The sequence below is a fragment of the Carcharodon carcharias genome, chromosome 4, assembly GCF_017639515.1.
Source record: "Carcharodon carcharias isolate sCarCar2 chromosome 4, sCarCar2.pri, whole genome shotgun sequence".
Taxonomy (NCBI): Eukaryota; Metazoa; Chordata; class Chondrichthyes; order Lamniformes; family Lamnidae; genus Carcharodon; species Carcharodon carcharias.
Window position 1 is genome coordinate 7267115 of NC_054470.1, and position 17794 is coordinate 7284908.

The 17794-nt window shown below is 41.2% G+C and overlaps 1 protein-coding gene across 2 annotated transcripts in view; it reads right to left on the minus strand.

Annotated features, from left to right (window-relative positions):
* Window positions 1-774: 774 nt before the first annotated feature.
* sema6a (sema domain, transmembrane domain (TM), and cytoplasmic domain, (semaphorin) 6A) overlaps window positions 775-17794 on the minus strand; it is a 166982-nt gene continuing 149962 nt past the window's right edge. For both annotated transcript variants that reach the window (XM_041186608.1, XM_041186609.1), the window contains 2 exons: window positions 15679-15840; window positions 775-4564 (listed from right to left, as the gene is read on the minus strand). In XM_041186608.1, the coding sequence (XP_041042542.1) occupies window positions 3405-4564; window positions 15679-15840 (1322 nt within the window). In that variant the 3' untranslated portion in view covers window positions 775-3404. The remainder of the gene's footprint in view (window positions 4565-15678; window positions 15841-17794) is intronic.

Genomic DNA, 17794 nt, shown 5'->3' on the forward strand with positions numbered 1-17794 from the left:
GAACAGGAACAAGGTACTACAGTCTCATCCGCACTTCCATATCGTATCCACTGTACTATTTGTGTTCCCTACTTGTAGATCATTGATGGCAGAAAAACAGCATCAATAATTCCACCTTCAACTCTTGACGCTTACCACTCCTTTAAGGCAGTACATATTTCATCAAAGGAAGCAAGATGAAATGTATTACTGGAGGCTGCGGTGAACATATAATCATGCTTATAAATTATACAAACCTGCTATTGAGGCCACTTGAATGAACCATGATGAAATGAAAAGCCAATATTATTGAAGGAAGAAGGACCAAAGGACCTTCAGAGAGTGAAAATTCTCTCTGTTTTCCTTGGTTTGATTTTAGCTCAGGCTCACAGAATTGCTGAAAGGAGCAGCGCCTGTCCACAATATATAACTCCCCACAATTTAGCAAAAATTGGCAATTTTACTTAGACGTAACAAAAATAAAGGAGCAGTTGTAAGAAATTGAAAAAATTCACAGTAATGTGGTTTTGTTTGATCTTTTGAGGTTATGTTTTGATATATTGGTGTTCTTGTTTAAAAGATTTTACTCTGCATCTGGACCAGAGTAGTTAAAGTTGAGAGGCAAAGTAGTGCAGAATGGAGCATTGTTCCATCACCCCACACAGTAATTCCAAGTAAATGGGATACAGATGTGTTGTAACAGATTAAGTGCACTGTAAAGCATGAAATCAGTCAGAAGTTAATGTAACATCCTATTAGGGCTCTCGAAGAATCACGACACTCAAACCAACAAACTACAGCAGAACAGTCTGTTTATTACATTATGTAATAATTAAAGTCTTTTTTTTACAACATACATTGAAGTTGTGAATTGGATGTTAGGGATGTGGAGCTGAAGGAAGGAGATTGTGTCAACATCACAATATTTTACATATTACACAACTGTTGTATCTAAGAGTGTATATCAAGGGTGAGCTTCAAAGGCACGCAAAGGGGCAAAGAGGGGTCCATAAAAAAAAATCTGCCAGAAAAAAAATAGGGACCAAACAGCATACTATTATTCATTTATCTCAGGGCATTACATTTTGAATCAATTCAATTCTTGTGAATACTATATTGGCCTCTCAATGTGAACATATCAGGACTCTTTTTGCATAAAAAGTATTATGGTGAATTTCTCAAGTTAAAATCCTAAAACCATATTAAAATTGCACTCTGAGTTAACTTATAAACAATCACATAGCATGATCATAAAAAAAGGCATGAAAACACCAAACATATCATTTGCTTGCAACATATGCAGTTAACTTTAAAAAAAAAACTGTTTTGAAGGAATGCATCAACGCTAGTCACCATAATGGAGTAATGAAATGGAGGAAGTAGAATGTGTATGCACCCTTGTTACAAACTTTGGTCTAGTTCCTTCTGGAATTATCCAGCTACCATTCTAAAGACTAGCCAACTTGCAAGTTAAGTGTCCAATTGAGGAAAAGAAAACTGCAAAAACAAATAAGTAAAAAAAAAATTTAAAAAAGAAAATTCATACAGCTCAATAGATAAAAACCTTAATTCTACAATGTGTTGACAATTATTTAACAGGTAAAAACATTCTATTCAGCGTGCATGATAAACTGAAAATGTAAAAGAAAAACAATAATTAGAAACAATTGTGCCAAAAGGTTTTCACTATCCTTCTGGCTACATAATATTATAGCAGTGTTACTCCAGCAGGAACCAGCCTGCTTTAAGACTGCCTTGCAAATTCATTAACATTTACAATGTAGGTTTTTTGGTGCCTTCAACTGAGGCACTAGCCAATTGGATAACTTATCACATCATAGCAATTGCCCACCGGTCACAAGTAAAAACATTATTAAAGCACATCTGTTTTTCTGAATTAGTCGATGGGAATACATCATATTACAGTGCTGAAATAAAGTAAAAATGAAAAGGAACACTCTCAGAAATGTGGATGCGTTTCAAATTTTCTGCAATTACACGGTGTGGGGAGGGCAAGATTGGCACGACTATGAGATGATTCATCAAATATGATTTCTCTGCAGATTGAGGAGTCAGAACTTATACATCCTTTTAGGGAGCAATCTTTCCAAATGGGATCAAAATATTTAGCAGAAATAGATTTATTTTTAAATGGGGGTGGGGTGTGGGGGTAACATTTGCAGATTACTAGCTAGAAATGTACACATGATGTTGTAAGGCACAAATTTACACATGGAAGAAGAGACTTGTCACACAGATGTATTCCCAGTCGAATCAACATGATAGGAGTATGATTTATGCATGGTAACAGCTTGCCTTTCAGCACACTCCATCCATTACTATCATTTGCTGTGCCATTTTGCACAAATTGAGTTGGCTCGCACATGATGTGCCGGTGCCTGCATTGCAAATATCAATTACTGACAAAACTAACAGGACTGTTTAATCCTCATACATCCTCTTCATAATAGATGGTGATTCCACCTGTGTGCATGATATCAGAGTTTCTTTCCCTCCCTCTCCTAGTCCTCAGGGGAACAAATCTGAGCATTTTCATTGATGCACTCCCTCCTTTCAGCTCGTCATGGATCATGAAATGAACCTTTCACAATAAAATAAATATCCCCCTCCTTTTCTTTTCTTCTCCCCTCCCCAAGCACTATGATAACCCTATCAGCAGCTGAGTAGAAACGCTGAGCTCAGTTTTCCACCTCCATATTGTTAGTGGACGGTTACTTTAAAAAAGCATTGAATGTCTCCAGTTAATTGACTTGACTTAAATAATTACAAACATTACATTTTAGACTTCTGATTCTTTTTAAAGAGATATCCATAAATTCATTTGAAGGAGTCAGTCATGTTTTGAAATAGCACTTAAATAATAAATACCAGGAGCTATTAGTGTTAATAGTCACATTAATCATTACAAGAAGGACAATAGCAGAGATGTAGGCCAAAGCCCTGCCTAAATGGCAGATATCTGCTGCTTAAGCGGATGTAACACTGAGAGGCATTTCACAGTATCTGCAAACAGTAAACTTCAGCTAATGTTAAGTCTGAGCCACCTTCTTCAGTGCTTTGTTTTTAAAACTCATCTCCCTAGAGAGTAATATGCTGCAGAGTCAAGGAGACATTACATGTTTGCCACAGTTTTGTGCTTTTGGCTCATCATTCCACCATCCTGTTCATGTGCATCAATCATTAACCCCCTTTGACAGAAGTCCAATAGCTGCTAACCCCGTCTTTCAAACGCTGAGTTCAGTAGTTGCAGCAGTCGTAAGAAAATATTCCACTTTTCCCAGGGAGAAGGGATAAATATCCTCAGCTTAACAACAGCTTTTTAAAAAAACACAAATCTAGTGTTGCAGTTGCAAAGCACTGACTCAGGAAGCAGGGTCCAGATCATTTTCTACCTCCCACTGTGACTATGTACATGTGTCATTTGGCTTGATGGAAGCTGAAAGGGGAACAAACGTGGGTTTTGGTGGAACATCTGGTTTTATGGAGGGTGTGCGTTTGACCCCAGATCTTGGCAGAGAGTTGTATGGTGCAGTGATGCTAGATCTCCTGGCCTGTGTCTGAGACTGACCTGCATTCACTAGCATAGAGTCTACTCTTTGTGGTGCAGGAGGGGGATTCTCTCCTCTGTTAAAACTCTGGTGCCTAGAAAGGTGAGAGGAATTGGAAGAGTTAGTATTATGGTTTCTTTTGAATGCAGATGATTGAGGATTTCTTTGCAATGAATTGCTGGGATAGTTTCTCTTATATTCCATTGCATATGAAGGAGAAGGAACATCTAGTCGCTTGCCCAGAGCATTCTGAGGCAGCCCGGAATTAGTGGATCCAAGTGAGGCTTCTCTCTGAGGAACTTTAGGTGGCACCTGATCAAGGTTTGCAACTAATCCGTGACAGGGGCTTTTCATACTCCTGTATTCCAGTGTGGCGTTCTGATCTTCAATAGTAATTTGTTCCATGGGTCGGATTCCTTGATCCCCATATTCATGCTGGAAACTCTGTTGAGTTGTTGGGAGGACCACAACACTTGGAATGTGGTTGGGAGAAGCATGGAGAGGAAGATCCATGGGGATCACTGGCGATCCCATGGATGCCAGATCTTTTGTGCAGGCATTGATTAGGTTCTGGTTCCTTTCCCACTGGCTGCTCCCACGGCTGAGCTTTCGTTTATGCTGCAATGTTGGTGTTGACTCTGGAGTGGGCAGAGCTGTCAGGTCCAAGTGATGCTGGTCAGCTTTTATCAGCATCTTCGTTGTGCCATTCGGCGTTACTATTTTACCGTTATGCATCAGAGGAGTCAGCAGCGCTTCTGGTTTTGGTTCCTTTGTCTGAGCATCAAACAGCCCACCGAGCTTTGTGACACTGGCCATAGAACCCCTGCGAGAACGAGGCAAGTCTTTCTCTTTGCTTTGGCCTACATCAATGTCTCTGCGCCGGTGATCACATATACAGTAAACAATTATTCCTGAGAAAACTGCCCCCATGACAAAGGCGAGAATAACTGCAATAGCCAAAAGGGTAACTGGAACAAGCTGATCGTGACCTTTGAGGTAACTTTCACGGATCACTCCTGAAATATTAGATAGTAGACAGAATTTAGTTAACAGGAAAACTATTTCTATTCCCTTATAAACTTCAATATATATAAAAAAATCCTGTAACCTATAAACAATGCTCTGTCTTCACCATCAGGGTAACTGTTGACTGTAAAATGATGAGCTTTAATGTAACAGACATACATACCATACTGAATGATCATCAAAGTCAAGTATCTGGTAGGGAATTCCAAAGCCTCCAGTGTCCTGAAAAGCTTTTTATGCAATTGAGCAAAGTGCATAGAAGAAAATTTAGAAAAAAAATTCGGAATATCTAGTAATCAGCTCCCTGCTGCTCCAACGTGTAAATGCATCACCCAAAGCGCTTTGTAATGTAGAAATGATTGTCCTGCAGACCAGGAAGGCCAGGATCCAAGTGCTGGTACGTGCTGAGTTAGCAGATCTCAAATGAGCAAGTGAAAATGTGACAATTGGCTTTGCTGCTTCTAGATTAGTGAGGCATTGGAAACATTATCAGCTAGGGTTGACAGCTATTTAATGCCTTTTGCTGTAAAGTGTACATTGACCTGAAGGGAATAGACTTGGCTGCTGACACTCAAATGTATTGGCTCACAGTTGAAGATTGATCACTTGGGTAAGGTGTTGGATAACCATTTGTATCTGTGGAACTATTATTTAGTACAAGTCATCTTTTCAGGGAAGGGAAAGACAGAAACTCTTGCTTTGTGGAGAGGCTCAGCTTAAAATGTGCAGTTTGGCAGGCTATAGGGAAAAGGTATTTCAATGGCAACCAGAGGTTTCAATTCAACAGCTGCCTATTTCCAATTCTGGAGGGCTACCTACCAACTACTACCACTAAAACAGTCATCCAAGTTATTGTTACTGCATAGTTTCTCCAGCATTCTACTTGCTAGCCTCGAAGCTACATAAATTTCCAACTCATTCATACATCTACCCCATCAGTCCCTATTGACTCCCTCCTCTTCCATTTTCTTGTTTTCAAAATCTTTTAATCTCTCCCACCCTATACCTGCAATTTTCTCTTGCCCCATATTCCTGTATATAACCTTAACTCATCTCTTATCTACCGTATATTCATCTTGTCCCTACTGGTGACACATTCTTCAGTGGCACCCCACTGTGCCCTACAAACCTCATCCTAAACCTCCTTGCCTAACTGCCTCAGCCTGAACTTTGAAAAGCCTCAAATGATGCAACGAGACCCTGGGCACTCCCTAAGTTCTTTCCCATTTCTTAATTACCATCCACCAATCATTGAGTAAATCGCCTTGGTGCATTCAGGTGGCAATGCTATCCATAGGATGAGATACTAGTGACAACATGCTGCTGTGATATTTTGACGTGCAACGCGAATGATAATTAAAAACTGGAATAATGAAAGGTGTGTAGTTAAAAACATTGGCAAACATCTAGGCTGGAATTTCACACCCCCTCCCTGCCCAGGTGTTGGTGGTGGCTTGGGAGTGGGGAAAGTGTGTAAAATCAGGTGGGATGGAAGTTGGGGATCCTCATTGCGCACCTGTCACTGGTGATATTTTACCAACAGCACATTAGGTGGCAGGCAACCCACCCACCTTTGGGCCAATTAAGGCCAAGTGTCCAATTAACCATCACTCAGAGGCCTCATCCTGCTGTGTTTTACCAGGAGCGGTGAGGCCCTTATCACATAGTGAGGCCACCAGGCATATCCTGGCAGCTTGACTGTGGGCTTGGTGGAGCGGTCACTTTTGTTCAGGCATCCTGTGGCTCATGAGAACCGCCCCCACCCAAGTGGCAAGGACTGCCTCTCCTGCTTGAAGGACCACCTGGCCTATTGATTGTGCCCCACCCACAACGCCCCCCCCCCCCCCCCCCCCCCCCCCCAATATTCCCCACACTGGGCCTACCTCCCTGGCTCTGGCAAACCTGCCCACTTACCTCCACTCTCGGCCTACTGCAGTCCCAGCAGTGCCACCAGGAGCGGTGGCCACGGCTGGGACTGCAGTAGGCCGAGAGTGGAGGCGGGACATCCTGTTCAGGGGGCAGAAGCCACGACCTTGGGCACTAATTGCCTGAACCGCGTTAAAGTCCAGTCATGGGTTTCAGGGCCAATAAGGGGGAGTGCTTGTCCCTGACCTGGTAGCCGGTGAGGAGGGCCACCACTTCCCTATTAAATACCAGCCATAGGTACGTGACAACAAGGACTGCGTTGGTGGAGGGGGGAACAAATTCAATCATTTAACCTGGCAGTGCCCAACAAGCAGCTTGTCAGCCAAATCCAGCCCAAACCTCTCACATTAAATACACAAAACTGGTTACAACTATAGTTGCTTTCATTGGAAGCTGAAATTCGCATAGTGCACTTAACATGGGAAAGGTGTGGGACCCAGTGAGCTGCTTAGCAACAGTCTTTCAAAGGTCCTGTGACTGAAGGATTTGAAAAGGTTGTTCCTCAATTAGGGAGCAGCGCAGTCTTTTGCATCAATCGCCTCTCTCCAGGATGTTTAAAGAGCTAAATATTCCCGGTTTTCAAGTTTCAGCAAGGGAATATATCGGGGAAAGTGAGGCCGGGCTGGGGAAAAAGACTGAGAAAACACAGGCATTGAGGAAGGGTGGGGGGGGGATGCTGCTGACAGAGGAAAGGTATTCAGGCTCCTATGATTTATGTTGGGGGTTGCCTACTTTTTTGTGTGCACTGGAGATCTGGGCCTTTTCTGTGTACGGAGGTGTATCTGGTCACTTCTAATTATGGGAGCCATCAGTTTATGAGAATTTGAAATTCTGTCATGCATCAGAACTTGCATCTCTGTGAAATCACACCGCCCATTCATTGGAGTTGGCATGAATGCCTGACCCCCAAGGATCAAAAGGCAGGAGATCCCTGATCAAGGCCACACAGGTTTGTCGCAGCAGGGCAGCTGATAGCAAAAACAGATGCTTCCCTGACATTGTAAATTCAAAATGTCCAAAAATCCAAGTGTATATTGTCGTCAACATCTTTCAATGGAAATGTACCATCAGTGTCACTGCACTGATTTGCTGCTCAGGGCATCTGTGTAACTAACCTGGTTAAATAAGTTACATGACCAGCAACGTTTTTTTTTTCAATAAAGGTATGGTTTCAAACTGTTGAACACTGCTGCTGAATAAAGGAGTCATAAGAATGTTAAACCAATGCTGTTAACTGAAGAATGAATCCTCTCTTTAAGCAACACCACAACTGGATCTGGGAAAACCGGACACCCTTAGGATTTTCACATCAAGCACACTTTGTAATGAAGGCTGACTGACATAAAATGGAATTACCATTGAAAATCATCAAATGTGTTTCAGCTTAGATACCAGTAATTAATAGTTCCAAACTTTTAAAACAGGAAAGAAGATACAGTGCGAGGTTTTCATCTTCCTTCTGCTGCCTGCAAATTAGTTTGTTTTTACAGTGATAAACAATCTTCATAAACTATCCAACATACAAACAATAATACCAATTCTAATTGCATTGCAAGAATTCTTTTATTTAAAAAAGGAAACAATTAATATAAACAAAGTTTCTCTGCTAGAGTTCCATGCCACAGCCTAAGTGGCAGTGAGGATGGACAGATGAGTTCCCAATTCCACGTGAGAAAATTTAAATGAGGAAATAAATCTTGATGTTAACCAAAGTTCTTAGTGTACATATACTTATAAAGGAGGTATTATGGGTAATCCTTTTAATGGTTTGTTTGGCTGCACAAATTATATTTTTAAACCAATTTCTTATCTTTAAGTAGTATCTAATTTCAAGGACTTCTCTGAAATGAGATGGGTTCTGCCATTTGCTGTGTTCACTTAAGCAGAACAAAAAGGAGTCTGAGCTTAGCATTTTCCTGGTCTGTATATCTCAGCTACTCATTGTTTGATCAGGTCAGCAGAAGTTACAGCTTTAATCTGCCCAGCTCCCCAGCTCTGGCTGGAGATGGTTGCAAATGCTTCAACCTGGTCTTTTTCACACTTTTTTTGTCTTTGTTCTCAGCTATTGATCAGGTATGGCGGGGGCCCCAGTAAAATTGAATTCAATGGGAATTGGGGGGGAACTCTCCGTTGGTTGGAGTCATACATAGCTCAAAGGAAGCTGGTAGTGGTTGTTGCCCCCAGGACATCACTGCAGGAGTTCCTCAGGGTAATGTCCTCGGCCCAAACATCTTCAGCTGCTTCATCAATGACCTTGTGTCCATAATAAGGTCAGAATTGGGGATTTTCACTGACGAACAAAGTGTTCAGTACCATTTGCATCCCCTCAGTTAATGAAGCAGTCCATGCCCATAAGCAGCAACACCTGGACAACATTCATGCTTGGGCTGCATTAGTATGTAACATTCATGCCACACAAGTGCTGGGCAATGTGTCTCTCTAAAAAGAGAGAATTGAACCACCTCCATCTGTTGTTCAATGGCATTACCATCACTGAATCCCACACCATCAATGTCCTAGGGGTTACTTTTGATCAGAATCTCAACCAGATCAACCATAAAAGTACTGTGGCTACAAGAGGAGGCCAGAGGCTGAGAAGTTTACAGTGAGTAACTCCCCTCCTGACTCCCTAATGCCTGTCCACCATCTATAACACACAAGTCAGAAGTGTGATGGAATACTCCCCACTTGTTTGGATGAGTGCAGCTCAAGAAACTCAACACAATCCTGGTCAAAGCAGTCTGCTTGATTGGCACCCCATCCACCACCTTAAACATTCACTCCCTCCATCACCAACACACAGTGGCAGCAGTGTGTACCATCTACAAGATGCACTGCAGCAACTCACCGAGGCTCTTTGGACAGCACCTTCTAAACTCTCAACCTCTACCACCTAGAAGGACAAGGCAGCAGATAGATGGGAACCTCACCACCTGTGAGCTCCCCTCCCAGGTCACTCACCATCCCGACTTGGAAATATATCACCGTTACTTCACTGTCACTGGGTCAAAATCCTGGAACTCCCTTCCTAACAGCACAGTGGGTGTACCTACACCACATGAATTGCAGCGGTTCAAGAAGGCAGCTCACCACCATCCTTCTTAGGGTTGGTTGTGGAAATAAGAGCAATCCTTGGGCTGCTCTGTCCTCGCCCAGCTTGCAGTTACATAGACCTTTGGAAGAGGCCTGAAAGGCGTTCACTGTCCATCTTTGCAACCACTGATAGTGAATAGCCTTGGAAGAATAGGGTGGAAAATTACTTACAACAATAACCTACATTTAACCTCTAACATAGCCAAAGATAGCAAAAATTGAGATGTGGACAGCAATTGGGCATCCCGATGCAGCTCAACAGTTGGTAACTTTTTTGGTTGCAGTGTTGAGATGGCCCTCTGCTAGCTCTCTGGGAGTCTGGCAAGGGGAAGTAGTGAAGGAAGGGAAGGGTGAGTTTGAGCCAGCAGCAGCCACAGGATAACGAGAGTCATTTTGTGGGTGACCATCAATGGGCCCTGTAAAGACTACTGGAATCCCAGAATAATTGTGAGAAGCAGGCACAGCGCAAGCTCGGCCCACATGATGACCAACTTTGCCTTGAGAATCCTACATTTGTGGTTAAGGTTTTAATTCATATAAACAATGTTTCTGAACGCTCAGGAGGGTCATATTCAGCTTGAAACTTTAACTCCGTTTATCTCTCCACAGATGCTGCCAGACCTGTTGAGTATTTGCGGCACTTTGTTTCTATTTCTAAATGCCTGTTTCAAGCAGGCATTGTTCACAGAAATTAGTTGATGGCTTCCAGTCTGGCAGCTGACATACTGCTGGGGAATATAGGGAGGAATTTTAAGCTGCCTGTCAGAAACGGGGGGACATATAACGGAACGGAACAGCAATGCTCCGGGTGGAGAGCGTGTCCCCTCACCCACTCTCATCAATTAAGTCTGCGGCAGGGAGTTTTGAGGATGTCGTTCCCGCCTGAAGGTCAATCGAGACCCTTAAGTGGAAAAATTAAGAGCGTCAGCCTACAGGGTATGTGGGCGCTCTGTCAGGTACAGCCTGGCAGGACTGCTAGTGCTCGGGGGGGATAGGAGTTCCACCTGTTTGGGCACCTTGTGCCCAATGGAGGGACCCACTCGTGTCAAGGGCCTCACCTGTGGGAAGACTCCATTCTCCCGCCCTTCAAGCTGACACCTTTCTCTGGTCTGGCCTTGACGAGGCCACCCTACATCCATCCCTGTGTTCTGGCTGCTCCTCTTCCTGGAGCTAACTGCAGTACCGGCAGTGGCCACCAGACTTTCACCCTGCAAAACCCGGGAATCCTGACCTTGGCCAAGTATGTGTCCGATTGTCTTTTAATTGAATTGCAGCGTTTGGGAATGGCTGTGGCGGGGTTGCCACTGGATCTCTAGCCAGTGGACATGATCATTAAACCAGCACATCGGTTCCCCAATGCTGATCTTTTGCTCAAAACATGCACTTAATGATATTCAATTTCCTCCCTGATTTGAGTCAAAGGTTTCTTTCCACTATCTTAACAGGTAAAATTCGAACCCCCCACAATTAATTCATCTCTAATTTTTACAGTTTTCTGAAGTATCATCTAATCACTGTTAAGTTTTACTTAACAAAATCTGCAGTCCATTAAACACCAACTTATAGGATGATGAACAGGCTGATGTTGATTTCACTGAGGGTAGGTCAAAGAGATCTGAAGAATTATGACCCCATTCCATCTCGGTGTCAGCCACCGAGCAGAGATTATTTGTCAGGCATTAAGTCAGAACTTTTAAAATAACACAGTACGAGGAAAGGCACTTAGTGGAATAAATTACTTCCTGGGGAGGCAGGAAACCCCTATCACACAGCAAATATAGGCTTGCTGCCAGCCTATATAGATTTGTATAGTTTTCATCTACTTTATGTTTCAAGTAAAATAAATCAAAGCAGGTAAGCAGAATTGTCACTGTTGTATTTACTAGCAAATTACACTTGAATCATAGATCATAAGCACATTGACCCATGATGCAGCTTCTGGTGACAACCTGTAATAATTGTAATGAATAATCTAAAGCTATAAAATAATAATGCACTTTTGTTAAACTTCTTCATATTAATAGCGCCTGACAGCCTTGACTAATATTTGTCACTTGAGGTTGAGCACAAAATGATTGAGCATGTGTCTTAAACAACATACAGATCCAGTGAACAGAAATTTATTAAATTTGGCGGTTGTATGACCAAAAAAGCCCAAATAGACTAAAAAGGCCTCTTAGTTTACAGTTTGCAGAACGTAACATGAGAAAGGATGAACAAATTTTGTCAAAATGTCCTGCAAAAAAAAAATTTCTGTCATAAAGCAACAGTGCAGACTACAAAATGCACACAAGACTCTTGTTTGAGGAAACACAGCTCTCAACAGTGAGGCCAGAGAGGTTTTAAACTTTGCCCAGACTTTCACCAGCCTCCTAATCAGTGAGGAGATATTAACATCAAGCACAAGATGAAGCAACGTCTGTGGCAAGAAACAGTTTCTCATGTCTGTCTGAATAATAAAGTACAGATGGATTGGCAATGCAATTCAGAATGCAGATTTGACAGAATTCAAGCTGAAATAAGATGAAAATATTGTGCTACTTTGCAATTGAGGAAGCTTTATGTGGAAACCTAAATGTTCAATGCTGTACGATTATGAAGGGACACAAAGATAAAAATTGCAAGTGTAAAAGAAATTTTCTCGAGTTAATCTGGTAAACCAGCAATTCTAAACCACTGCCTGTATGAACTATAATATTCATATCACCTAGACAGAGACTGCACCGGCTCCAGACATCTGGTAGCTGAGATAAGGGGTAACAGAATAGAGGGGCTATCCTTGACTCAGGCAATTGAAAGATATCATAAACTACTAAACAAGGGTCACAAGGACATGCAGACATAAACCACAAGGAGGAAAGAGGGAAGGGTCAATTCCTAAAGGGGAAAACAAGGAGAGTTTTTCATTCTACAGTACTGATGAGAGATTGTTTTCTCCTCTATTTCTGTTGTTAGTAATGAATCATACTACATACTGTAAGGCCTTGGAACATTTCATACCAAGGAGATGAAATGTTCAGTGGGAGGGAGGTCTTCAATACAATGGCAGCAGAAGGGAAGGTTAGACTGGAGGGCTAAATTCATTTCTCGCTATGGTAAGTCATACAGTTAGTTTAGCACACAAAAATACAGCAGAAAGCAGCATACTCTGAAAGATTTAAAAAAACAGAAATAAAAATGGCCAGCCAATGTGGTTGTATTTGAAGGAACGAAGGTGATTGCTAATTTTGAAACTGTTTTGAAAATATTCCAGAGTACATTTAATATCAGAAGCTGCTGCACACACATCATGTCTCACCCACATGAATCGGCCTGTCAGGTCATTCCACTAATTCTGCAACAAGAGGAATTCTTTTTTAAAAAGCACAACTCAAAGGAAGCTGATCATGTGGGTGTGACATCTTCAAGGAGGCAGGATGTAACGCAGAAAGCAGGTGATTAAAAAGAGCAATATTTAGCGAAACAGCAGAGGTGCAGAGTCAGCAGTGAATATGGACTTCTTGCATGTGCTCATTTTGTAAAAAATAGTGACAGAAAGCAAGTCAGCAAAGTAAGAAATGTGAAGTTCTGACATCGAAGAACTTCATGTGGCATTGTGCAAAATAAACTGAACAGAATTCTCAAGTGCCAACAGAAAAAAATCACACCACAATAACAATAAAAAAAAACTAAGAAATAAACAAATAAACCAACCCATTTTTCAATAAAACCATTAAATGCAGTCAATACCAAGCTATACAGATCATTTAGTATATTAAAAGCACACCCACACACCAGAATGTCAGATCCATGCATTCACCTCTGCTACCATTGTTGTTCACCAAGAGGTAAACTGCTTCCAGCTCTGTCAGTACAAATCATAATGATGCCCTAAAGAGCACCAAAAATTAAATTGACCTTGTTAAGTGCTAATATGGCTCTAGGGTCACTGCCATTCTCTGTAATAATCATAACAGACCCTAAAGATAATTAAATCTGAGTGAAAACTATGGAAGGAAATCAATTTGGACTAGGGCCAGTTACTAGTAAAATCCTATCTGTGGGTCAACTTTATTCACAATGACAATGAAGTCACTTCTTAATGCAAATTTTCTTTCGTTTCCACCCCAACTGATGGTAATCCTGCTGAGGTACAGCCCAAATGTCACTTTTCATAAGGCATTAAGTGTCAGTAAGCCAATGATATGTGGAGGGCAACACAAGAGCAGCCCTCAGGTGTTCTCATCCAAGGTCCTAATGCAGGGCTCTGTAGAAAGGTCATTGACTTGAAATGTCAGTTCTGTTTCTCTCTCCACAGATGCTGCCTGACCTGCTGAGTGTTTCAAGCATTTTCTTTTTTTAGTCCACACGCAGGCACTTTGTAGCAGTGGGCGCTGGGTTAAGCGAGTGAAAATCCTGGCTGATTTTCACCCTCTTCAGCATAAGACATTGAGGCCAATTAAAGTGCCCCAAGTGTTTTCCTGACTGAGATCAGTTACTGCAGTATAGACCACAAATCAAACCTGGGATTTTATAGCTGGTAGGGTGTTTCTTTCTCTTTTATTCTCTTGGGCAATATTTACTCCCCCAATTACTCATCCTTCTTATTGTGCATGAGTTTTACTTTTCCTCTGTGCCAACACACTAAAGCAGATTCATACAGATACTAGTCTAGCCCTCTCCGTACAAGCTATTGTTTATAATTTTTAAACTTTGTCTTTATTACTGTAAAAGAGTTAAAATGACTAACAGCTGTCTTAAATCAATGCTAAAACTCTGTTTTGCGTTGTCTACCCTGAGGGTAGTTTTTAAACTGACAAGTTCAGGCCTCACGATAAACTTGGAGGACGTGTTTTATTTATTTATAGTTTAAAGCTACTTAGGTTAACTCGCTTTTATCAGCTTTCTCTTTATGCTCAGTTTGAACATTTTGATGAAACCACAAACTTATTACAGGCCCATAATAAGCTTTAATGAATATCATAGGCTATTTCTATTTAATGTAGTAAATTAACCCAACAAAAAAATTTTATGAACTTTTCTTTTAAAACTATTTAAAAAAAACTTTTTTGGAAAAAAATGCAGTTATCAAGGTGTTGAGCATCATCTTTGAGGAAGGTAGCACTTTCCCAATTTGGTCATCCACCGTCAACATTGAGTGCTCCTAGGTCAATTATGGGATGACTGGGGAATGTGTATGAATGTTCCCATTTTCCAGGTCAGGGGAAGAATAAATAGGAAGCAAAGAAAAAGTAAAAATAAGAAGCGCACATCACTCTAATTGGTGCACGTCTGATAGCCTAGAAACACTGTGCTCAGTTGTAAAATGCAAGGTTTTGCAATGTCAATGGGGAGGGAACTGGAAACTAATTTTAAAACGTATTTTAAAAGAAGTTCAAGAAATCTCCATTTCCTTTTTAAAGCAGATTAAACATCAAGGGTGCTAAATCTTTGCTCATAAGAATTCTGGGGATATACAAAATTATCCTAAAGTTAGAGGTCACCCTTTTAGGACAGAGATAAGGTGAAATTTTTTCTCTCAGAGGGTTGTGCAGCTTTGGAATTCTCTGCCTCAGGAGGCAGTGGAAGTGGAGTCGCTGAATATTTTTAAGGCAGAAGTAGATAGACTCGACTCGAAACGTTAACTGTGTTCCTCTCCGCAGACGCTGTCAGACCTGCTGAGTTTTTCCAGGTATTTTTGTTTTTGTTTTGGATTTCCAGCGTCCGCAGTTTTTTGCTTTTTTTCTTAGATGGATTCTTGTTGGGCAAGGGAATCAAAGGTTATTGGGGTTCGATGGGAATGGTGGAAATCGAAACACAAGAAGATGAGCCATGATCTTATTGAATGGCGGAGTAGGCTCGAGGTGCTGAATGGTCTACTCCTGTCCCTGTTTCTTATGTTCCTATGTATAAAATTTTGCTTTTAAAATAATCTATCTTATGCATGTGCATGAACTGCCTGGTTATATAAAGAGTTGGGAGTGACACCAAGAGCCAATTAAATCCTTATATTTTTTAAATGAGATGGCAATGAGTTATATTCAGCTGGAATCAGCTCCGCTGCCATTTACCCCCATTACAGAAATAAGTGCTTCCAAGGCCTTACCGTTGGTATCATGGTGACTGTGTGGAGGGTTAGCCATATACGGATCTATGCTTTCAGAGGACGCAACAACATTCTTCCGGTCCAGCATCCGCCCGTGGGCATCATAACCCTCCTTAATTGCTGTAGGAGGGGTGGTGGTGGAAAAGGCAGAACTGAAGTGGCCTGTCATTATTGTAAACACAGTCAAGGTCATTCTATTCTACTCAGACTAAGAATCGAAACTTTTTGTTAAGTCAGGAATAAAAAAGAAACATCTGCTCTAGTACGGCTCAATTGTCCTTTTTATATTACATTAAATTAACTCAATCTACTTTTTCTCTTTCACATTGAATCTGCAATGAGAAATGTAGTCAACAGTGACAAACTTATACCCAGCCGGCGGCACATCGCATCTGTGTGACAGAAGCTCAGAGTAAATATGACAGCAATAGAAGCTCCCTTTGAAAGACTGGGGACTGCTTACTTTAAGGATTGTTAACTATGATTTTGCCACATAATTGTCCTTCATTCCGCGAGCCCTAATCATTAAAAGGGATTTATTTTGCTTGATGCTATAGGCTGAAAGATCACTCTGACAGGAGCATTTCATTACTCACCATCAACTGTGACAGGATGTATTGCTTTAGCAGCCGACCTTATTAGTGTAACCCCAGGGTGCGTTTATATTACAGGAAAAAGAATCGGGGTGGGTGGAACAGCTTGCATTGTTAATGTCTCATTTTATGAGGAAGCTATTCTTTAGGAAATAAATTGCTTGGAAAAATGCACATCCTGGTTAAAAGACAACTACGTAAGATGTTGTCTTCATATGCACGCTATAATTTTTTAGTAGTGATAAAATATTAAGCATGCATAAATTCTACTCTGTCCAAACTATTACTTGAGGTCAAGGGCAATGAGGTTAATTATTAAAATTAATCCACCTTCAACACTGATGCTCCACATTTCCCCCTCTTAGGGTTTAATTCCCCAACACTATATGAGAATTTGTCCATCATTGGCTCCTTTTCCATCCTTTTTTACCCCCTCGAATTACATAAAGTAAAAAGTTCAGAAAGGAAAGCTTAAGAAATACAAGATGCTGATTGGTATCTACACAGAAACCTGTATGCAATCTAATGGATGCTCCAAAAATAAATCAGCAGAATAGCTAAGAAAGCCATGATTTTTGAAATTGTTCAGCTCTTAACTTCCTTGGTGGGCAAATGCACCATAGGATGTGGTCCTGAGCCCTACAGATCAGAGAAGTCATTGTCCTTTGCTGAGTTCATGTTTATCAAATGCGGTGCTACAATTTGCCTTACTGCCATTGGATTTGGGAGGGCAGAAGATGAATGAAAAGGCAGATTTCCTGCTCCTGATAATTATTCAGCAGCCCCTCTTAAACAGTACAGTGTGTGTGAATGTCAGGTGAAGACAGCATTGAATCGCCTTTGCTATTCCCCATGAATGAATAGTCTGCCAAAACGTCTGGACTCACACATGAAGTATGGGCACAAGAATCTGTGCTTTCAAGAGAGACGGGAGGGAAAAGGAAGAAAATGATAGGATGGAGGAGGGTAAATGCTTCACTAGGCTTCCTAGTGGCTGAGGATATTTCAATCTCTGCTGCGCTGGCAAGGCACAACTCATGGCTTTGCTTCTTACTCTTTCACTAATGTCTGGAACAATCCAAAGTTAAGACCTTTTCCAGGGCTCTTTTTGCAGTAAGTTTTTACTTAGAGAAATCTCTGTTTGAGGTGCAAATCTTATTCAAAATTTGACAATGGAGTCACACACAAGGAAGGATCCAGTGTTGTAGAATACAGGATATCATATAATCAGCATGTCCATGTATGTATTTATGTATGCATGCAATGTGTTAGACAAAATAGTCCTGTTTATCTCCAATCAAGGACATCCACTGTGATTAGGCACTGCAAATGCTCTAATCAGTAAAACCTTGGGTTTAATATTATGCTAGTGTCTACAAAAAGCTATTAAGAAAAGTTGAACATTAAATATAAAAGACAGATAAAGAAACCAAGTAATGATAGCTAAATGATCTACATTGGAGGATGGATTGATTCAAGGTTAAAGTAAGTGCATTCTCGAATAAAGTCAATAAAATTGGGTT